General features: G+C 36.9%; 1 protein-coding gene across 8 annotated transcripts in view; it reads left to right on the top strand.

Moving 5' to 3' along the window:
- TPD52 (tumor protein D52) overlaps nucleotides 1-21,590 on the top strand; it is a 105,857-nt gene extending 84,267 nt beyond the window's left edge. For 3 of the 8 annotated variants that reach the window (XM_037803580.1, XM_037803576.1, XM_037803577.1), the window contains exons 2-8: nucleotides 1,378-1,493; nucleotides 5,315-5,463; nucleotides 8,838-8,939; nucleotides 10,008-10,034; nucleotides 15,305-15,346; nucleotides 16,973-17,021; nucleotides 19,874-21,590. In XM_037803580.1, the coding sequence (XP_037659508.1) occupies nucleotides 1,378-1,493; nucleotides 5,315-5,463; nucleotides 8,838-8,939; nucleotides 10,008-10,034; nucleotides 15,305-15,346; nucleotides 16,973-17,021; nucleotides 19,874-19,993 (605 nt within the window). In that variant the 3' untranslated portion in view covers nucleotides 19,994-21,590. The remainder of the gene's footprint in view (nucleotides 1-1,377; nucleotides 1,494-5,314; nucleotides 5,464-8,837; nucleotides 8,940-10,007; nucleotides 10,035-15,304; nucleotides 15,347-16,972; nucleotides 17,022-19,873) is intronic. The other 5 variants (XM_037803581.1, XM_037803582.1, XM_037803578.1 and 2 more) reach the window with 5 other exon arrangements.
- The last annotated feature ends 2,939 nt before the right edge of the window (nucleotides 21,591-24,529 follow it).

Here is a 24,529-nt window from a genome sequence, read left to right as displayed (position 1 = left end):
CTTTGGGAGGGTTGCCACATCGCTGATATGGCCGAGCTGGCGCTTCTCAGAAATGGGTGGGGGTGGTGGGGAGCAACCAAAGTGGTTGTAACTCTCACTGGCAGAAAGAGAAGAGGAGGAAACGTTCCCCTTCCCTGCAGAAACTCTGTTGCCAGAGTAGATGGAAATCCTAAACCTGTGGCATGGGGATGAACAGGCAGAGCTGTGACTAGGGTGAGATGAGCAAGGCCAGTAAGCGGTGCAGAATTTAAGGGGACACCAAAAAAAAAAAAAACCTGAGTAGACAAGAGAAAATTAATGCCCCCAAAGTCCACAATGAACAAAATATCAGATTTTCAAATAGAGGCAAGATGGGCAACAGTGCCATGATGAGCCATTTTAGAACCTGGGGTAAAAGGAAATCAGCAAAACCAATTCTGTCTTTAAAATTTTTGGTATTTTGTTGGTCTTAGATTTTTTGGGATTGACTTTGATATTTTAAAGAACACTGAATTAAAATATTATTTATCTTGAGCTTTTGGCATCCCCTTAAATTTTGCACCCATGGCAGGTGCTGTGCTGGCCTGGCTGGCCTCACCGTAGCCCTGGGGGTGGGGGTGGGGGTGGGGAGGAAGAGAGCAGGGAGTTCTAAGGGGCAGTTGCCTGCCTGGCCATCCTCCAGAAATACTGAGCTCTTCCTGATGGGCCTTTGCTCATTAGCTGTATTTCAGGGCAATAGGTGCAGCTGGGGATTCTTACATATGTGCAAACCCTCTGTGGGTGTCAGTCATTTCTCTGAATATATACATTAGGATGTTTTTTAAGGGTATCTGGATGAGCTTTTTTTTTTTACAAAAAAGGCATTTCCTATCTCCAATAACTAATGGAGAGAAATGGAATAAAGTTTCTTTTATGTACCCGTATTTAGTTTGTTCAGCTGTTTGTCCTTCGCTGAGGAAGTTAAATGCTGGATTTGATTGCCAGAGGAAGCTAAAGACATTTACAAACTTCCTCCCCTTGGTTAGCGTGAAGTGGCTAAAATCTTGTAATTTTCGCTGATTTACTGGTTCAGCATTTTGAAGCCTTGGCAAAATCCCTTCAACTCTTACGCTTTGCAATTAACTGCATTGTCAGGGAGAAATGAACAGAAGTGGAGAAAATGCTGTATTTTCTAGATTCATGTTTTGGTGGAGCCAAAGTAGGTGGTTTTTAGGGGGATCAGCCTGGATTTTGTTTTGACCTTTTCTGGAAAAGCAGGTCAGTTGAAGGGCCAGAAAAGTGATGTGTGGGCCCTAACCATGTTGGATTTATTCTGTCTGGGGCAGTGAAGGAGCCCAAAGGAGGACTGTCACTGAGCTTTCAGACCTCACGGTCTTTTTTTTTTAAATCCCCAACTAGGTCTGCTGCGAACAGACCCAGCACCGGAGGAAGGAGAAGATGTTGCTGCCACCATCAGTGCCACAGAAACCCTGTCGGAGGAGGAGCAAGAGGAGCTGAAAAGAGAACTCGTAAAGGTAGAGAACGATCCGTATGTGTGTGTGTGTGTGTGTAGAAATGCACATAAAATTTATCATTTTTAAACACTTTAATGTGACCAATTCAGTGTCATTTTAGTACATTCACAATGTTATGCGACTGCCACCCCTATCTAGGTCTGGAATATTTTCATCACCCCCAAAAAGAAACCCTGGCCAGCACCCATCTGCTCTCTGTCTCAGAATTTACTATTCTGGACATTTCACAGAAATGGAATCCTACAATGTGTGGCTTTTCGGGGTCTGGCTTCTTTCGCTGAACATAATGTTTTCAATAAACACCGTTCCTTTTGGAACTTCGTGGTTCACACTTAAAATGTATTGTCCTTTGTGTCTCTAAGGCACATGGTAATATCTTACTGTCGGTTTCAGGGGAGAGGATGCACCGTGAGTTTACTTGTTCTAGACTAGGGAAGGGAGATGAAGGGCATGTTGTCAGTCGTTATTTTATGGGAAGAGATGTATGTGGCGAGGGTGGGTCTGAGGAGCGGGGTGTGAAGGAGGAAATGAATGAGAGGAGTACTGGTGACCCCGCTGACGTCGTCTACGCCGGGCTCTTCAGCTGCGTCACTGACTTTAAATCCACCTTTGGTTGTGTTGTGGAGATGAGTGGTGTTGATGCCTTTGTGAGGTTTCGTGACCAGGATGGGGCGAAGACAGATAAGGCAGCTTGGTGATAACCCTGTGAGAAGGGCTAAGGATTAAAAATTCTGCACTTTGAATGCACGACCAATGTTAATGTTTTAAAAAGAGAAAAACTAAAATAACTTTTTCACAAGTTATATATGTTCATTGGAAATACATAAAAATTCTGAAAAAAACTAATATCACCTACAGTCCCTGTGGCATGAAGGTTTTAGATGATCTGCTTTCAGACATATTTTCTGTGTATGTGTTGCTCTAGCATATATTTGTATTTTAAGATGGCATTATAACATACATCTGTAACTTTCCCCCACTTAACAGAATTTTAAGAATTTTTTTCATGCCAATAAATAATCTTGTACAGCCTGATTTTTATTGGCTGCTTAGCCCTTGATTGGACACATCATCTTTAAACATTTAGAGTGCTTCCATTTTTTTGCTATTATAAACAGTGTTTTGATGAACAGATGTGAATTCCTTTATGCACTTTCTTAGTTAGTTTCTTAGGATAAATTCCTAGAAGTTGAATTATCCCTAGTTCAAAGTTTCTAAGTGGTTTTTAAGGGCACACGTGCATTTCTGTGTACACCAACACAGCCAGATTGCTATTCTTAAACTTTCCCACAGTGTACATGAGGACACTTTCCCCACGTCCTTGCCTGCCCTGGCATGATTATGTCATTGTCAATAAAATAAAACTAATAATAATGGCACCAAATTCCTAATGAGCGTCTCCTGTGCAGCAGGCACTGGGCTGAGCTCTTTGCCTGCATTTTTTCACTCATGGTGGCAGCAGCCCTACGAGGCAGGTGCAGCTGTGATCATGATTGATTGGGTGAGGAAACATAGGTCTCCATCTCTAAACAGATTGTATAACTTGATTTAACAATATTTAATGAGGGCTTAAGGTCATAAAGCTAATTAAAAGCAGCTCTTAGACGTGCATCCAGGTCTTTATTAACTCTGGTGCCATTGCTCTTAACCTTGGATTTGTATTGTATTCATGCTTTTCCAGAGGTTTATCTAATTTTTATAAAAATCCAGTGAACTACATGTGGCAGATACAGTATTACTGTCACCTCATGGTTAAGATAATAAAGAATATATGATGATAATTATAGATAATAAAAATCACTTGCATTGAAAACCAAATGATAGTTTTCCATTTGGAAAGATTAACATCAGAGTTACTGCTTGAAATTGTCATCGAGTCTTAAATAAAATAGAGATATTCTAAAATTCCTCCCACTAAGTATTTTTGAGGTACATCAGAGATTCTTAATCATGCTCTCCTTTATGCCTTTAAGGTTGTGCTGTTAGATATAAGAAAAATAAGCTGAAATAAGGAATTAGAGCCGTGACATGCTGGGCTAGGTGTGTTGGCAGCACCAAGCTAACCGACAAGGACGGGGAGTACACTGGGTGGTGCATTATTTGGAAAGATTTGCAGTGGTTGTTCTTTCCATCTTTCATTATGGAAGTGAGATGAGCACCTCCGAGGAGTTTCAAGGGGTAGAGAGCCTACCACGTAAGTCTGTTCTTTGAAGCGTACAAAGATATTTAGGGTTTGGTAGAAAGAGAGAGGTCTTGGGAAGGTAAGAGTATATAATGAGAACAGCTGGTAAACTGAGAACTGGAGTCAGCTGTGTTGAAATTCTGGTCTCTGCATTATTAGTTTCATTACTTGGGCAAATCATTTAATTTATTTAATTTTGAACCTGATTCATTGTTCTTTTGTTGCTTTTTTCTTCTTACATGCCATTTTGTCAATGAGCCTTTTAAAATAGGACTTTTAAAACTGGGTTTAATACCTGAGTTCTTATCTGACAAGTACAGGGTATGTATTTGTCGTTCCAATTAACGCCATCTAAGAGCTATGTTATCCTTTTAGATTTTTTTCAGCCACATCACATTTGGTTTATCCTTCTCTCCTTTTATTGAGCACTGTTTCTCTTTGTGTTTTCTAAAGATTCACTGTGAGAAAGATTGTAAAAATTTAAGTATTTTCTGTGAAAACGTAAAAGGCCATTTTGTCTTTGAAATAAGTGTTGTCCAGGTCAGGGCTGAGAATATATCTTTGCAATGAGTCCCAAGAAGCATCCTTATAAGGGTCTTGAACTGAATATAATTTCAGGGACTGGTGGTTTTTTAATCTCCTGAATCAAAGATTCGTTCTTACTTGGAGTCTGCTTCTCTCTGTGAGTCTCCTTTTTACCCTGTTTTCCTGGCTCAGGCTTTCCCTTTATTCTGCAAATATTTTTCTTTTCTTCACGCTTCTGCCTACAGTTTTGGCTTCCTCAAATGTATTTAAGCTTGCCACACCATCTCATAATCTTACTGTGCTCTACTTGGACCTTAAGGCTTCTCTCTCCATCTTTCCAGATTCTGTGCCCAGTGTTATCTCATATTCTCAGACCAGATTCCTGATGAGAGAGTCTTGATTAGTCAAGCATCTCTTTTCTCCCCAGGCACATCACAGGTTGCTAGCCGGTCGATGGACTTGCTGTCCTTGGGTTAGGGCCACCTCTGAGTGCAGAGCTGAGGCTCATTGGGCAGCTTCAAGGGGTCCACAAGGGACTCTCCATGGGAGGCAGTTTGATTTACTTATGGCTGTGGTGTAGACAGGCATTGGGACTGACACATCCAGTAGAGTCCATGGAATTATGGGAAAAGGTTGGGTTTGGGTTTGGCTTGGTTGTTACGGGTATTTTGTTGGAGGAGGAGATTAATTTGATTTAGTATACAAATTTGAGTTTTGTGGGCATTCAAATAGAAAGGTCCAGCTGGAAATGTGGGCCAAAAGTCAAGAGAGAGAATGTTAGAGTAATTTGAGTGTTATCTATATAGTGCTCTGAAGCCCTAAGACTACATGAGGTAGCTGAGGAAGGAAGTATGAGGAGAGGGGAGAAGGCTAAGGACAACTCAGGATAGAAATATAAAGAAGTACCATGGAGCAGGAAAAAGAAGCTCTGTGGGACAGATAAGCAGGGAGCCAGTTTACTGAATAATATTATATGGTTTTCAAGAGACAGAGATAAATGAATCAAAATTTAAAAAAAAAAAGATAATAGAATTTTGAGTATAGTTTTACACTAATAATCTTAACTTATTGAATGACTCTTGCTGAATTTCTGTCCCAACCCCTTTCCTTATAGGTAGAAGAGGAAATCCAGACTCTGTCTCAAGTGTTAACAGCAAAAGAGAAGCATCTAGCAGAGATCAAGCGGAAACTTGGAATCAACTCACTGCAGGAACTAAAGCAGAACATTGCCAAAGGGTGGCAAGATGTGACAGCAACATCTGCGTATGTTCACTTGGCCGTACACTTTTCTAGAGAATGTTAAAGGACACTTTTGCTCCTATTGGCTGAGGAGGGGAATGGAAAGCAGATGAGGATGCCTCTACAGTTTTTCTTGGGACTACACAGGGCATATTCTTCCTAATTCTCAAGTGTACCTGATTCTCTTTAACTGTAGCTTTCCAGACAATTCTAGGTAATAGAAAGAAAACCATCCTCATGTGGGTTGAAGAAATAAAATTTAAGTTCCAAAAATGTTATATATTGACTTTCTAAATATGTACATTGTATCACCTACTCCTCAGAATCTCAAGAGAGATGGTGAGTTAGCTCTAGATGAGGAAACAGGCTCAGAGAAGTTAAATTTGGGGGTTACACACCTCTCAAAATGTGTCAGGATTTGAACTCGGGTCTGGCTGACTGCAAAGCCGGGCTTTTCTTATTCTGCTCTATAGGTGTCAGAAAATTCTTGGGTGACAGTCTCTGATATGTGTTGGTGGCAGAGGCCAACCCCTTCACCTCTTTGTCTTTGTGGTCACACAAATTATGCTATGACATGATCACCAGCAGTTGTGTTGTGTGGCACAAGGAGAGGCAAGCTTCTAGCAGAAGATTCCTAACTGTGTTCTTTGCCTTTGTGTTCAGTCCCATCTGCTGAACTGGTGAGCTTAGTGGTAGTGTGTTATCCATCACCTAGCCATCAGCAGTGAGGCAGCCCGCATTTCTGAAATGATAGTACTGGGATGCTGACTCCTTTCGATCCATTTTCTCCCCATATGAGTTGACAGCAGGAACCCATTCAGGAAACTATTCTTTGACTGTATTACCATGCTCTTTCTAAGTATTTGTTCCCAAAAGGGTAAGTACAAATACCTGAGCATGCATTTCCATAATGTGGGAATCTTAACCTCTTTGACAGGTACCATATTCTTGTTTTTTATTTTTCCCTTCTCTGATGCCTGGTAGATGGGAAGAGGAAGGTGTAAGTCATACCTGTGTGTTACAGCAAATATTACATTAGAGACATTTCAAGTCTTGTACATTTTACCTACTTTGCTGAGAGTAGCAAGCCCTTATTTGGTATCTCTACAGATATGCAAAATTAAAAACAAATTCTTTATGTGCACAAAATGCATTTGAATGATAAAATACATATGTGCCCTACCTGTTCTTAACTATTTCTTGTTTCTGCCCACCACTTTAAACTTCTGCTTGTAGTAACAAATATGATGGCAAAGAATTTCTCATTTTAACCACATTCAAGTGTACAATTCACTAGTATTAGTTATATTCACAGTATTGTGCTACCATCAGCAACATTCATTACCCCTATTTTTTCATCATCTCAAACAAAAATTACTTACCCATTAAACTATAACTCTCTATCCCTGCTCCCTGATAATCTATAAATCACCACCTGGCTCTGTGAAGTTTGCTTCTTCTAAGTATTTCGTATAGGCAAGATCATATAACATTTGACCTTTTGTCAGACTTATTTCACTGAACATGATTTCTTCGAGATTCATCCATGTTGTAGCATGCATCAGAACTTCATTCCTTTTTATAACTAAATAATATTCCATTGTATGTATACATCACATTTTGTTTATCCCTTCATCTGTTGAGGGACACTTGGGTTGTTTCCACCTTTTGGCTATTGTGAATAATGCTGCTATAAACATTTGTGTACAACTATTTGTATGAGTTCTTACTTTGAATATTTTGGGGTGTATACCAAAAAGTGGAGCTGCCAGAGTATATGGTATTTCTACCAAACTCATTTCCACAGTGCCTGTGCCATTCCCACAGTGTTTAAGCATTCTATTTTCTCCACATCCTTGCCAACACTTATTGTTTTCTGTCTTATAAATAATAGCCATCCTAGTGAGTGTGAAGTGGTATTTCATTGTGGTTATGATTTGCATTTCCCTGAGGACCAAAGGTATTGAGCATCATTTCATGTGCTTATTGGCCATTTGTATACCTTTTTAGAGAAATGTCTATTCAAGTCTTTGCCCATTTTTAAATTGGATTACGTGTTTTTTGTCTTTAAGTCATAGCAGTTCTTTATATATTCTGAATATTAAACCCTTATTGGATAAGTGGTTTCCAAATATTTTCTCCCATTCTTCTGGTTGTCTTTTTTACTTTCATGATGAAGTCCTTTGATAGGCAAAAGTTGTTTTCCTTTGCGGCTGGTGCTTTGGGTGTTAAAGAAACCATATTGCCTAACACAAGGTCCTAAAGATGCTTCCTAGGAGTTTTAGAGTTTTGGCTCATATATTTAGGTTTTTGATCCATTTTGAGTTAATTTTTGTATATGATATGAGGAAGGGGCTCACCTTCAGTCTTTTGCATATGGATATCCAATTTTCCCAGCACCATTTGTTAAAGAGATTATTCTTTCCCTAATGAGTGGACCCGACACCGTTGTCAAAAATCAACTGGTTATAGATATGAGGGTTTATTTCTGAGCTGTCAATTTGATCCCATTGGTTTATATATATATCTTTTTGCCAGTACTACACTGTTTTGATTACTGTGGCTTTGTAGTAAGTTTTAAAATCGCAAAGTGTGAGACCTCCAACTTTTTCCTCCTTTGTGGTATTGATTTGTCTATTTGGGACCCCTTGCAATTACAAATGAATTTGAGGATTGGCTTTTCCCTTTCTGCAAAAAAAGGATGTTGAGATTTTGATAGGTATTGCATTGAATCTGTAGAGAACTGGGTAGTATTGACATCTTATTAATCCCAAGTCTTCCTATCTGTGAACAAAGGATGTCTTGCCATTTATTTAGGTCTTCTTTTATTTCTTTCAGCAGTGTTTTGTAGTTTTTAGTGTGGAAGTCCTTCACTTCCTTGGTTAAATTTATTCCTAGGTATTTCATTATTTTATGAGCTATTGTGAATGGGATTGTTTTTTAAATTCCACATTAGAATATTCTTTTCTGCTACATAGAAATCTGGCTTCCTTTTAGGTGATAACGTTGTAAAAGGCATCTGAGGAATTTGATTCCATTTTTGTTTTGCATGGCTTAAGTGGAAAAGGAAGGAACAAGAGGTATAATTAATTTCTTTCTGACTGGCTCGTTTTTCTCTTTGCTTCATGACTATTTTTATCTGTACCTTGATTTCTTTGGCCCTGCACTCATAGGCCTCTGTCTTCCTGGTGTTCTTAGGACACTGCAGAAGATTGTGTTTGAGATGATGACTAAGCATGAGATGCTGTGATGATGCTGACCTGGTGGCTGTGAAGGATTTTAGTTCTCAGATTTTTTTTAAGAGTCCTTTAACGGTTAGTGATCACTACATTTGAAATAATTGATATTAGAAATAGTTAGCTTACTTTTTTTTGCTCTGTTCTTTTGTGACAATGCAGATACAGGAAGACGTCTGAAACCTTGTCTCAAGCTGGACAGAAGGCTTCTGCTGCTTTTTCATCTGTTGGATCAGTCATCACTAAAAAGCTGGAAGACGTAAAGTATGTCCTCATTTTTCCTTGCTCATTAAGTAGTTCATGCAAATTGGCGGATCTTATCCAGTTTGCTTTTGTTTCCTGACTTTATATGTGAATGATGCCTGGATTCTCCTCTGTTGGAGTGAGGGAATGCTTGGCAACACTCTTTTTTAGGTATCGCAATCTAACTTCAAAATGATCATCTTTATGAATATATTTAAGGTTGTTGAAAAATTCTGGTTGTGAATGTTTGTGTATTTTTATTCGTTCTTGATCATACAAGGTAAGTGTCTTGGGCAGAGCTTGGTGTCTTACTGGGAATGAGTATAAACCATCGAAATGCACGCTTGGATTGAGACCTGGCTTTACTTCTGTATGTTACATTTTTATACCATTGTATGATTGCAACATGCTCATCTGTGCACCAGTTGGCACTAATCTGTAAACCATGTCTCCTTTCATGCTTAGGCCCAAATTTTGATTGTAAACTGTTGCTTTTTATTTTGCATTTGTGTTTTAGATTAGTCTGCAGAGTTATCCTTGTCATTTTGGTAAAATCACTTCACCATACTTTTGTTGCTCTTCCCCATGTGGATTAGAATAGTGCTGAAAATGACAAATATGGTTTAAATCAGCTTTGCTTCTTGTGGCATGCAAGATTTGTGTTTAAAACAAAACAGGCCTCAGATTGCATGGCTTTGAGTTTTTCGTTTGTCGAGAGAGTATGTTTTACAACCAGAATTTTGTTGATTGAATGAATTTGGTCAATCAGTGTATTGTACTTTGCTGTGTACTAAAAGGACTAAATTATTTGCTCACTATATGTGTACTATCCTCATTCTAAGCATAGTTGTGCTAAACTTAGCTTTCTTAAACTTTTTTGACAAATACATGTACTCCTGTTAGGCGCTCCCACTATTTCTTTTTTTTTTTTTTTTTTTTTTGCTAATTGAATTTGTAGCACTTTAGAATCCAGTTAAAACTTTATAAAATTTTTTCCTTATAAAAAATTTTTTTAAAAATAGGTTATTTAATTGTTTTAGATTTACCAGAACTTCTTTCTTTTTTAATGCTTACTCTGGCTTCTTGCAGATTGCAAGCCTTTTCACATTCTTTTAGGTAAGGAGAGTTTGAACCATCACTGCAGTTTAGCAGTTGTGTAAACAAGTGTGCTACAATTAGATTATTAAGCCCCTTTGGGTGGTTGTGTTTGTCCACTAAATAATTTTATTGCTTTTGGAATATCTTTTTCTGTAGCTCATTCCTAATTTCAGGGGAGGATTTCTTGGTATACCATGAGTAATGGATAAATTGAAAGAAGAATTATTTGATGTTGCTCAAGAGATATGGAAATGATTTTGACTTTTTTTTTTTGTAAAAGGAAGCAGCTTTACCATGGCATGCAAACTTCCTCCCTTTTAATGTATTACTCTGTTTGTTTGTTTCTGATGCTTGTATTTCTCTGGTGCTTTAGTAATGGCTGTTGGAATTTTTCTTCACCTGGGTCCCATTATTGTAGCTGTAATAGCCTGTACATGTGCTGCCTCATAGTGTTAGTCTGCAGTCTTATACAAGTTACTCTGCACTTTTTTTCTTACTCTGCATTTTTAATACTTGTTTTACTTATGATTTTTAATATTTTATTATTTCTTTACTCTAACTATCTTCTTTGTGCATGCAAAAGTTGTCATGGTTTGCAAAAGGAAAAATAAAGTATACTAGGCCAAAAAGGAAAGCACGTTAAAAAGATGTCACCCCAAATCACGCCTTACAGAAGGGGTATTTATATTGTTGAGCAAACCTTTCTCCTCTCTCTCCTGTGAGGAGTCTCCACCATCCAGTTAGTTGGTGGAGGGAAGTAAGGTGGAGGAGGGTCTTTAGAGTGTAAGCAGGTAGGATCAGATGGTGGTCTTCATCTCTGTCCCTAATAATGCAAATTAGTTTCTTGAGCATTCACTTGCCAGGGTCTAGTGATTTGCCTTCTTAAGTAAGCACGCAGGTATTTATACGACCCAGTTGTCTTAGTGACATTAGCCCTGGAAGTCAAAATAAGTTATAGGATAGGACTATGTAAACTCTAAATGTTGAAGTATTTAAATTTAAAATTATGTTTTTAAAGAAATCAATCCTTAAAGTGAGGTAAAAATTCTTTGCAAAGGTAATTCTGTATCTTCAGGCTTCAATTAAAATAGCCTAATTTTTCAGACAACTGTTAAGACAATTTTATCTAAAATGCATGAGTTGTGTGAATAAGCCATAAATTAAGAACTGCATTCAGGGATAAAACCCGTTCTGCTAATATTCAAGTGCCCACTAAAGACAAGTCCTGAGGATAAAATAAAGAACCAGATGTGGTTCTTGTTCTGATAGACCTTAAAATATTTGAGTGGAGTAGAGGAAGAAAGTGGGGACTAGGGATGAGTTGAGAATGGAAGAGCCCAATTAGTGCCTAATTATAAAATAATGTTAAATGTGATATATATGTAGAAATAAAACACCAAAGTATTTGCTATGTGTAAGGGCTATTAATGTATTGCTGTCCTTTTTCTGTATCTTTAAAAAGATTAAGCAAATTACATAAGTATGGTTCAATCTGCTCTGTCTTATTAATTCATCAGAAACAAATTTTTTGCTCATTTTTTAGCTTCTCATACAAGTCATTTTTCATTTCATTAAAAATATAATTGATATTATACTTTATTGTTTTCCATCCTGCTTTTAATGAATAATGTATTGTAAATCAGTATGTGGAAATTAAAGTAAGGCTTTTGATTAAAATTTGCAAATGAGAGAATTAACATTACCTTTTGAAAGCTTAGTTTTAGAATTGGTTCTTAGGGACCAAAGGGTTGGGCAGAGTCACTTAAAAGAAAAGCATTTTTAGGCCAGTAGGTCCTGATTGTAACCTAATTTAATGTGTTCACATATATAAAGAAAAAAACACCTCTTTTAGATCATGTGAGTCACAGAGGCTAATCGTGCCCCGATGACCCAAGCCCTGTCTGAGGAGAGGCAGCTTGGCAGCAGAGATGGCATGTGCCAAATCCAGCAGCACATGGACATGGATGCACGAGGCTTCTTTGCCTGCTGCTCTGAAATACATGGTCCATCCAGCTCTGCCCTCTGTTCTGAGTGCATGCTTACCTAGCATCTCGGTAGTTCCATTCCTTTACGTAATTGTGAGGACAGGAGGAGAAAATATACTCGTTTTGCCAACTTGCATTTGTTAGACATAGCAGTTTTTATTTTGCATTGTTAATAAATAAACTAACACTTGGGATTAAGGATATTGAGACTGCCAGGCTGAGAGCCACACTTCGGACATGAGTGCAGCCCTGGGTGGCACTCAGGCATCACTTCCTTGCTTTTCCTTGTATTTTACCAGTTAAGCGTATATTCTTCATGTTACTCAAAGATTAAACTCTTAGGTGTCCTTTGCTGCTGATTGTAACTTAACACTAATAACTATAATTCTATTGTGATCCTGCTTTCTCTCTACCCTTAAAGTCCCCCACGTCCCCACCCCCAAATTCTTAGAATTTCCGAAGTGATACTTTCAGCATTCTTTTGGTCATATCACTCATGTCATAGGCAGGTGCTTAATAACTATGAGCTAAATGACTCAGATTATCAAATTCTGCCTTGATTCTTGGCAGCATCTCTGTAGACCTTTTCTATAGTAATAATGTAAAAATAAATATTTAAAAAATTAATCTCCATTTCCAACATTGTTGAGTGCCTTCTTGTTTTCCCTATTTATCAGTTTCTCCTTTCTTCTCCTGTTATCCCCTTGCATTGGGGCTCCATCACCATCTCTTACTATATCTCTTCTTCATAGAAACTCCTTTGATTAAAGTCATGCATAGCTCTCTGCTGCCTTTTTGTTTTTGTTCTCCATCTACTGATAACTCCAAGTGAGTTCCTACAAATCTTTTTTCTTTCAGTGTTTCTGGCATCAGGACTCATTTCTTACAAAAAATGAACCTGAATCAATTTGTACCCTTGATGTTAAATTCCCAGTCAACTTGATATATCTCGAATTCACAGATACGATCATTTCTTTCATTCTCTCTTTGTCTTATTCCCTTTTAACTAGCTTGTATGCTGGTCAAAAGGGCATAGAACCCAACTGAACTGTGACTGGAGGAAATGATCTTTTGCATGAGTGCTTAGGGATCGTGACTTGAATTAGCTATGGATTTCTGAAAATTTCACTGATTTTATCCACATATTCCTCATTATATTGATACCATTGAATTCAATGTATGAGTCCAGGACAAGCAATTTATCACGACTCACCTTCCTTTGCCAGAATTTGGCAATTTTTGCCAAAATGAATTTTCTAATGAAGAATCTTTTGTTTATGAGAATCAGAAAATTATGTAAATTAGTTCACCTAAAAAGGGGAGGTTTGTGGCATGAGATACAGAGTTCTTTTATAATCCAAGGAGAGGAAAGGATGCTAGTCCTGGCATCATCCAAACCAGCACTGCTGACTGGAAAGCTGTTAGACATCAGTTTGGAAACCAAGGAAGTTCAATTTTTTCTTTTCCTTCCCCCACCCAGCTCTGTACCCTGCATGGGTACATTTCCCTCATTTTCTTGCTCTACCTTTCTTCCTTCTTTTGCTTTTAGTCTGTCCTCTTTTTGCATATTTGTAGCTTGCACAAGGGCTGAAAAATGGCTTAGTCAACATCTAAATCTACATGACTTTCCAGCTTAAGTACCTATCATTGACTGATCCAGTGGTTTAGTGTTCTAATTACAAAATCCTAGGGAAAGAATGTTAATTGTCTCACCTTTTTTTTTTTTTTCCTTTTAAAGTTTAGTCCAAACCACTTGTAGATTGCTGGTACCCTGGGGGTTTAGCTGCCGTGGGTGGTGCCACTGATCTGGTCATCACATCTGGTGATGGTGGAAGGTGGCTCGTGGCGGTGTGGCTGTTCAAGGCAGCTTCTTTCGAAGGGTCTGAGGAAGGGCAGTTCTTGTATTGTAAACTAAGGAAAATGTTTTCTGTTTATCTCTGTCCTTCACATATGGGACCAACACACTGCAGTAGATGAAGTAGGAAAAGAATTAATGAATTCTTTCCATAATATGGTCCTTTATCCCAGGCATACACCCCCATTGTAGGATATAGAGCATACTGAGCTACATGGAACTTTTCTTGTGTTATTTAAGGCATCAAGTATGAAGATGCTCAAATATTTTACTGATTGTCTTGATAAAACACACTGCTTTTATCAAGACAATATATTTTATCAAAACAACATATTTTGATTTTTATCAAGATTAATGCTCCATATCATCACTTATTAATGCAAAGATCGACTGGAGGAAATACCTTTGAAACACATTATCCATCTGTAGCAACTGAGTCTTTGAGAAAATGAAATCATAAATTCACAAAATATTTAAATTTAATGGAGAATTAGTAGCTTGACCTAGTCAATTTATGCAGGGAAAAAAAATATATATATGGATAGATAGATAGATATAGATATAAATATATTACCAATATTGCTGTGTCAGTGATCAAAATATTATAAGCATAGTAATACTATCAGAAGAAAGCAGTGATTTTTTTGAGCCCAGGAATTAAGGTCCTCTCATCTTGCCAGGTGGTGAATGGGAGATGGCTGAGGGTTGAAAACCTTGAACCTGAATGATCAGTGGGCTGCATTGCCTTTTAGTGAGAAGTTGGTCCTGATAAAGCAGGGAGCCAAATGTTAATTGAGTGGCCTTTAGAACATTTAGTTTAATTGGGATGAAATACAAGGGTCTCTTATTAGAAAATATCTAGTACTTCTAAGGAGTGATATATTGTTTTAAAATCACTTAAAGTTGTCGCATAAATGATTTATTTTGAAACCTTCCTGTTCTGGTCTGGGAACAAATATCTGGCAGAGATGACTGCAGGAACCCTTCACTGGCCTCGCTTTTGTGTGTGCGTGTGTACGTACCTGTGTGCTTGTATATGTGCACTTATTTTTGAGGGAGGTGGTGAACACTGAATTAGGAGTCCTGAAGATTCAAGTTCCACCCTTGATTCTGCTGTTCGCTAGCTTTGTGACCTTGGGTAAACCATTTACTTGCTGAGCCTTGATCCTGTATGCCTTACAAATACAGGTGAAAGCATTTTACAGTTTTCAAAGTGCTATAAAAATACAAGGTTTTATTATGTCTTATGGCAACTACTTGGATTATCTTGAAATTGGCTCATGAATAAAAGTAGGTTATGTTAGAATTTTGATCCCCTCCACCTCAAAAGTAGATAGTTCTTGGTGCCAAAAGAATAAAGCTCCTAGAAAGCTAAGTTTTAATTTTTATAATGTCTAATCACCACTAAACTAATTTCATTTCTATCTCTTTTTAATGCTGCCTCTTAGTATACGCTCCATTCAACATTCAATTAGCATGCCTGCTATGAGGTACAGTATATTTTATAAAATGTAGTTGGTCTTATGCTTTCTCTTTCTTTATTTAGATGTTTAACTTGAACTGTTCTTAAGTAGGGAATTAGAATTCTTTTCCAAACAAGTTGTGTATCTAACACCATATCTGTTTTCAGTGACTCTTCCAACAATGTTGGGATGGGTACAAGAGAGTTATTGAATGTTTGTGGGTTCTTTTATTTAAGAACTATTATTTCTATTTTATTTTATAAACCTGTAAGTTCCGCCATATCAGAAATCTGTTTGACAAAATGGACACCACTCATCTAATAAACCTTCCCTTTACATAGATCTGTGGGTCTCACCATCTCTTCTCCTTTAGGTTTAGTCCCACATCCTTTTCTTCCACCTCCCCATTTTCACTTCCCTCATCCCACTGTGACATTTGAAGCGAACTGTGATTTAATTCTGTTCTTTTTCATCAGTAAGCAGTTGCAAGTTGGTACAAGCTGTCATTTCACCTTACCTCTCTAGACTGGCTGAGGACTTTTAGTAATATACTTGACTTAAACTTTAATTTAATTACCTGGAGGGCTGTTAAACCCTGCCTGGGGGCCCCACTCCTAGAATTTCTGAATCTTTAGGCCTGAGGTGGGACCTGAGAATTTGCATTGCTAAATTCCCCAGAGATGCTGAGATGGGATGGCTGAACTTTTCTGCCACTCAGAGTGGGACAGAGGAAAACCCTTGTTCCCTTGTTTACCTTTTTTCATCCTGGTAGTAGGATTAACAACCAAGGTCAGATGCACAGCATAAAAGCTTTGGAAACCTGCGTGTGAGAGACAAAGGCTGCTCTCATCCTTAGTTAACATGGATGAATGTAAAGGCACGGGAGAGACTTTCCTGCATGCTCCAGGTGCTCTCTTTGGGGCAGCTGTGTGTAGTGGGCAAAGCCGCTCCTCCCTTCCTTTCCTCCCTTCCCTTCTGTCCCTCCTGTGTAGCATCTCTCTGAGGGTCAAAATCCCTGTTGTGGAACCTCCTATGGTCTGATTTTCCTCATTGGGTGATGCAGGCTCCTCTAGGAAACCTTCTGGGTAGCGTGAATTCAAATACGACCTCTGGACACAGTACCTTAACTGATATTAAATGGCTCTAATGGTGGCATTTTTTATACTGTGACAAGTGGGCTGGGGAAGTGGCAGAACTGATATTTACCTGACTTTGCTCCCTCTCCTTGAACATGAACATGACTATAGCTGTATCACCTTTGTCTAGGACTGGATCTTCATGGAACCAAAAGTATGATTGTAGAAGTATTAGAACAGAAATTGATAATCTTATATAATAAATAAATGTGTGTGTGCCTGCACACATGAGATACAGGATGGATGCTTTTAAACTTCATTGCAGATGAGATATTTTTCTGATCCAAAAATTTTCTTAAAGTGGTTTTAATTTGTCTTGACATTTACATTTTAATAATGGATTAAGGCAAAAATAAATATATCTGTTCTTTTCCTGATTAAGGGTAATGGATAAAAATATTACTGGTGTAATGTTTGGTGAAGAGAAATACAATCATCTGGTGACGTTTAAAAAATCGTTAGCTTGTTTTCTCCAGTGCTTGTAATTTTACTATTTTATTTTATTTTCTCCCCATAGAAACTCCCCGACTTTCAAATCATTTGAAGAAAAGGTTGAAAACTTAAAGGCAAGTAGAGAGATGAATAGGGGTTTTTTGCTGTCTTGTTTGGTGCCTTAATTTTTAGTGTGGGTAAATCATTCATATTAATACTTCTTCTAAAAATGTTTAAAGAACTTTATTCCTTAAATTATTAATGGACATTTAATGTGTTATATGCTCTTTTAATTAGTTTTCTGATGTATATGTTGTAGCATGGAAGCACATTAAGCGCTGACACAAAATGTGTAATTTTCAGAGTAAGAGTTCTTGAAAAGTTTGTGCTACCTTTTGCTTTATTCATTTCAAATATTTCTTTAGTTGGACAAAATTTAATATAAACTCATAGAAAACTAAAAATAATATAGAAAAGAAAAAAAAAAAAAAAAAAAAAAGAAAAAATTTGGTTCCACTACCCAGAGACAGTGAGACATATATGTAATGAGATTATGCTTTTAAGCTTTAACCAAGAATTAACCATACATCATGAACATTTCCTCATATCATTAAATATTCTTCCTCAATATTATGTTTAATGGCTGCTGGCATATGCCTTGTAATGCATATTGATTGTGCAATCCTCAATTATTGGATACTTTAAAATTATAATATATTATGCCATGATGATCATTATTGAAGATTCACTGTTTTATAACATTTTGATTTTAGTGAAGGTGAACATTTCCCCATAGTGATTAGGTTTATTAATTTGTAAATTGTAATGTCTTTAAGATTATATTCAAAACTACAAAATCAATTCTCAGGATTGCAAGTGACCTAAAAGATCATCTAGTTCCCATCTACTGCCTGACACTCTATACAAAGTCTGTACCAAATTGTGGTAGTTGCTGTATAATGTCTCCACAGATACAGTGAAAAACATTTGGGAATAGAAGCATATATATTCATTTCTTTCTAAACTAACTCTGATAATTAATGCTAGTATCTTAAAATTTTTATATAAATCAGCTTAAAAACAAATATTCAGATTTAGTCTTTGAGTAGTGTAATGAAGTCACTTATTTTTAAATGCATCTTTTTAAAATTACAGAAGCAGGGTATGATTATAGAAAGAAAATCAAACACTGTACAGTGACCTGGATCTTTTTTTCTGGTACATACAAACATTAATACATATTTTTTGCTTCTACATAAATGTATAAATGTGTAAACATTTTACTACAAGGATGCATACTGTACACGCAATCCTATACTTGTTCATTCAGTAGCCACTGGAATGTATGCTCCATGAACCTGTGAATGTGAGAATCTGTAGCAGGAACTCCTGACCTAGCTTGGCACTAGGGAAGGTCAGGGAAGGCCTTCTAGAAGATGTGATAATACAAGTTGAGGCCTTTAGGTTCATAGCAATGTTTGAAGCCTTGGGCCCCTTTTGAGGAATACCTAGAAAGTTCACCATAGCTAGCTGTATTGAGCTAGAGGTGAAGCTGGAGGAGTGGGTGGGCCATGTTAAAGAATTTCACCTTAGGACAGTGGGGAGCGCCTGAGCGGTGCATTCTGATGTGCATTTTAGAAGGATCACCAGCTTTCCTGCGGATCCAAGGGGAGAAAGATTGGAGGTAGGGAGACTGAATGGGAGCAGGCAGTTGTAATCCAGGCCAAGGATGATGGAATGAATTAAAGTAGTGGCAGTGGAACCAAGTCTAGAGATATTTAGAAGTGACAGAAGCAGAGAAGCTACTGGTTGATTGGTAATGGAATAAGAGGGAGGGAGCGAGGACAACTCCGTTTAGGGTGTCAGCCGTTTAAAATCTTAACAAAGAATAAAGAAGGGGCCATTTGTGGAGAGGAGCTCAGTTTTGAATATGTTGAATTACAATGAGTCTTAACATGTTCTTATAATTAAGAAATGTGTTTAATAAATGTACAATGGATACAAGTTATGCAGATTTCTCAAAAGCAATTTAAGGGTACTGCATAGTTTTGAATGGGAGACCAAAAAGAATGTGAGAAAGGATTTCAACTTGGCTCCAATTATTAACCTGTCTCTAAGAGCAGTCAAGTTTAATCCCCATTGTAAGCTTCTGCACTCTTGGTTATTGAGTATTTTCCTAATTTTAGTCAGCTGGCCTATTGGCCAGTCATGAGATGTTAAAGCAATGAGAAAGCCTATAGATATATTAGCCTCGATAAGGATGAAATGATACGTTATGTGTAAGGGGTCTGAAAAGCATAAATGTTTAGGCAGCTGTATTCATTCCAATAAAAGTTTATTGACGTTTCAGGCCAGGGAGATTGAAGTAGTGTTTCACAAACTTTAATATGCTTACAAATCACCTGGGGATCTTGTTAAATAATGTGTCGATTTCAATTCTGTGGGTGGGTGAGTGGGAAGGAGGGGCTTGAGAGTCTGCATTTCTCACAAGCTCCTAAGTGACTCCAAGGATTCTGGAGGTCCTTGGCTCACACTTTTAAGTAGTAAAGGGTTAGAAAGCTTACAATGTAACTGGGAGAAAATACATATATTTCTCTTCTTTATTGTGCTCAGTAATATTTCTTGAATGAGTGTAACTGAATGAACAATTTGATGCAATACAAAGTATTATCCAAGTATAAAAACTCAAAAAATTATTTTAGAATACTAGCCTTTACAAAGTTCTTCAGGCAGAATTCCCTGTGAAGAACAATTAGATGGGGGGAAAAAGGGATGATGGTGGAATTTACCAATTTGTATATTTCAGCTGGGAAGACTGTGTACGCTTTATTACTAAACCTCACTGAACATTAAAGCAGTACTAAATTTTATACATATGTAGCAATCACTGAACCATTAAATTTTTGATTTATTTGTTCTTTAAAGCAAAATTATCAGTTAAGTTAATGTTTCATGATATCTTTTCCTTTTTGAAAATTTTTTTAAGTCTAAAGTAGGGGGAACCAAGCCTGCTGGCGGTGATTTCGGAGAAGTCTTGAATTCGACTGCAAATGCTAGTGCCACGGCCACGGAACCACTCACAGAACAGACACGAGAGGGCCTGTGAGATTCCTACCCTTTGTTCTGCTATCCACTGCCAGATGCTGCAAGCGAGATCCAAGCACATCTTGTCAACATTCATTGCCATATGTTTACACCAGATGTGCTTTTATTTAGCTTTACATATTCCTTTGACCAAATAGTAGGTAAAAAAAAGTTTTTAATATCACTTCTATTCTTGGGAAACACCCTTTAATGTGCATATTAGGCCCTTTACTTAGGAAACATCATTAGTATCTGGGAACACTCACTAGAATGATCTAAGAAGCTGCCGGGTTGTCATAGTTTCTTTCCTATTTAGCAAAATTGCTTTGGATTTGGGATGCCAGTTTGATCTTTGTTTTCTATAAAATTTTCCTTTTTCTTCTTTGAACCTTTGTATATTTGATTGCTACCTAAAATTGTTCTTGTAATTTTTCTGAATCCTTATTATTCAAAGTTTTGATGTAATTTTCTTTACCTCCAAGGGAAGAACTGTCAGCTACAAAAAGTATTTTTGAATAAACGCTTTTTTGGTATGAGGGACATATCTTGGGTGTTGAAGACACTGGACTAAGTAAATCAGCTCTACATCCAATTTGTTATGCTTGTAAGTGCTAATATGTACAGTAGTTTAAAATACACTGACTTGAGAGTACAACCTCTGCATCTTTTGTTTATCATCATGTGTGACAGGAGCCATTTCTGTGTATTAGTTATCGCGGCACTCATTAACTTAGTCTCACCAGATTAGAATTTTAATTTCGGTGGTAAATTGGGGAGATAGAATATTGTATTAAAGGTAGGATTTGAAATATGAACATTCTCATTAAATGTTCAATTTAAAGCCTGAGTGTTTTAGGTCTAGGTAACTGTAAAAAGCCTAAAATTAATTCACATTAAGTCTTCAATTAATTCATTTAGCAGCATTTAAAATCAGAAGCACATAAAGTTATACAACCAATATAACTTGAAAATTTTTTGTACTGTTGGGTTGGTGATAACTTCTGAGGATGTAATGCATTAAAAAAAAACAAAAACAAAAAAAGTCCTCACTCTCTATTTATTTATTTTTAGATGTTTTCAATGTATTAGAAAGTGTAAAATGATAGTATAGACACTGCCTTCCACCTTTAAAACTGAGTATTGGGGGTTGAAAGAATCAAAGCCTCTGGATGTATCTGCACAGAGGCTAAGGTACTTTAATAACTGCTTCCTAACCAATACCACCTTTTCTTTATGCTGTATACATTTATGGCCTACGATGTTGTATTTGCTATTTATCAAGTTGTGATTGTTTTATTATTGTTTATGCCAAATGTTAATTGCCAAGCTTGGAGTGACCTAGAGCATTTTTTTAAAGCATGACTAGGTTTACTTCAGGATAAATTATCTTATGAAAACCAAATTTAAAAAACCACAGCGTTGATTGTAAGAAAATAACTTGCCATTCTTGATTGCTAGAGCTTTGTTAGCACTTTAGATGCAATTTGAACTATGCTCTATTACATGCAAAAAGCTTAATAAATTCTGTGTACCAGTAGTGTAGGTCTCAATTTTTTTGAGACCAGTGATCTGGAAACAGCTTATTGCAATAAAGAATCAACTGGTGTCTGTGCTAAAAAGGAAATTTTTTCACTATCAGCTTTAAACCACTAGTTAATGGTATCAGACTAACATATTTTAAATAATTTCTTTCTAGAGGCTTTGAGACAAAGGTAACTGAAGCATTGTCCCAGAAGAGTGGATCCATATACATCTCTCTTTTTGTAGGAATTTTGTGATTACTTAATATAACTGAGTTATTTTTTTCTACCAACTAGTTTTTCAAAAAATTTTTTTTTATCCCCAGATCATTTATCACATTGTTTCCTGGGTGTCCTGCCCTGTTACTATCTTTTCAGCAAAACTAATGGAGTAAGACAGTGATTTCTTTAGTAGAGTAAAATATCTCCAAATCTCTTCACTGCCCACATGGGGAAAAAATGATAGAAATGGGAGTGGGAAGTATAGTGGGTATATGGAAACGGGTGTTGTGGATGGTGGTGAAAGAAAAATTGGAGAATCACTTTTCTATACATCTGCTGACACTTCGCTAGAAAATTATTTACTGCAATGTTCTCTGTTTCTTAAAAGTAATAAAAAGTAGAGTGAGGAGAAATTTAGAAAAATAAACATATGGACTTGGAAACATTATTCAAAATGGCCTTTGTGGTAGATTCAATATTATGAATTCCCAGATATTTAAGAAATTGGGAACAGAGTAATTATTAAGATCATGATAGATAGAGAGGTCTTGGTTACTTTATTGTGCTTCGTGTTTGGCACTATAAGAAAAGAGTAACTTGAGAGTGAAATCTCGGATATTAAAGTACTTAAGAAGTTAATGAGAGAAACAATCTTTGAAAATATCCCCCCCCAAAGGAATGTCCTTAATTTATGCAATTTGTAGGTAAGCAGGAATTGTTATGCCCAGAAGGCCCAAGTAATCAGTGGAAGAGAGTAAAATTCATTAATTGGATTATCAATTTTAGCAACTCAAACTATTGAAATGAGAAAGAACATGTTTAATTTGGACTATTTCTGGATCTGTTAATCAAGATATACATACTGTCTTTTTTTTTTTTTTTGTATAGTATTTGAAAACAATAAAAATTCTATAATTTGGGTATGGGTTCTTTTATATATATTATCTGTCTGTTGAGGAAAGAGGTAAGTGCTTTATACAACTGCTCTCCAAACCCTTCATATCCTAGATACAGAATGAACCATGAGCAGCTATAGTTAATCAGTGTATCAAGCAAAACAGAAAAAGCTGTATGTTTTCTATGAAAAGGCATTTATTAAGTGATTACTTGCATACATGCCAGAGCAGGTACTGCATAAGGCAGTATATTAGGATTACCTGTGTTTCTTTATAGCTCTTCAAACCCTGATGAAAAATCAAGATTTTTGCCACAGTAAAGGGACATTTAGCTATTTTTTAAAGGACTGTCCAGTTCTAACTGTATTAATTATAGAGACCATGTTGGGTCACAGTTCATATAAAGCATTATCACTTTTAAGTAAATATGCAAACAATTTCCATATTGGTCTGACTCTGAATATAACCTTAAAATCTCTTTAAAAACAGAAAGAAACCAAAGGCTTTCAGTTATTCACAACTCACTCTTTGTTTGTTTGTTTTTGTTTGTTTTGTTTTTTGTTTGTTTGTTTTTATTTTTATTTATTTTTATTTTTATTGAGATTGTTCAGATACCATACAATTATCCAAAGATCCAAAGTGTACAATCACTTGCCCCTGGGTACCCTTATACAGCTGTGCATCCATCACACTTAATTTTTGTTCAATTTTTAGAAACTTTTCATTACTCCAGACAAGAAATAAAGTGAAAGATGAAAAGAGAAAAAAAGAAAAGGAAACTCTAAACCTCCCCTATCCCTAACCAACCCCCCTCAATTGTTGACTCCTAGTATTGATATACTACGTTTGTTACTGTTTATGAAAAAATGTTGAAATACTACTAACTGTAGTATATAGTTTGTAATAGGTATATAGTTCTTCCCTATATGCCCCTCTGTTATTAACTTCTAATTGTATTGTCATACATTTGTTCTGGTTCATGAAGTGATTTCTAGTATTTGTCTTTCCTTCTGGTGACATATATGACTGAGCTTCCCCTTTCCACCTCATTCACACACCATTCGGCACTGTTAGTTATTCTCACATCTTGCTACCAACACCCCTGTTCATTTCCAAACATTTAAGTTCATTCTAATTGAACATTCTGCTCATACTAAGCAAGAGCATCTACATTTCTTCCACAAGGCAGGAGGGAGAGTCATAGAAGGTAGAGAGGCAAAAGAAAGAGGAAACAAAAAAATGACAGCTAGGAAGCAGCAAAAGGAAAAATAACCTTAAGTCAAAGTAGAATAAAGAATCAGACAATACCACCAGTGTCAAGTGTCTAACATGCCTCCCCTATCCCCCCCTCTTATCTGCATTCACCTTGGTATATCACTTTTGTTACATTAAAGGAAGCATAATACAATGATTCTATTAGTTACAGTCTCTAGTTTATGCTGATTGCATCCCTCCCCCAATGCCTCCCCATTTTTAACACCTTGCAAGGTTGACATTTGCTTGCTCTCCCTCGTAAAAGAACATATTTGTACATTTTATCACAATTGTTGAATACTCTAGATTTCACCAAGTTACACAGTCCCGGTCGTTATCTTTCCTCCTTTCTTGTGGTGTCTCACATGCTCCCCACCTTCCTCTCTCAACCGTATTCATAGTTACCTTTGTTCAGTGTACTTACATTGTTGTGCTACCATCTCCCAAAATTGTGTTCCAAACCACACACTCCTGTCTTCTATCACCCTGTAGTGCTCCCTTTAGTATTTCCTGTAGGGCGGGTGTCTTGTTCACAAAGTCTCTCATTGTCTGTTTGTCAGAAAATATTTTGAGCTCTCCCTCATATTTGAAGGACAGTTTTGCTGGATACAGGATTCTTGGTTGGTGGTTTTCCTCTTTCAGTATCTTAAATATATCACACCACTT

This window comes from Choloepus didactylus, chromosome 14 (assembly GCF_015220235.1).
Source record: "Choloepus didactylus isolate mChoDid1 chromosome 14, mChoDid1.pri, whole genome shotgun sequence".
Taxonomy (NCBI): Eukaryota; Metazoa; Chordata; class Mammalia; order Pilosa; family Megalonychidae; genus Choloepus; species Choloepus didactylus.
This window is presented reverse-complemented; position numbering and strand designations above follow the sequence as displayed.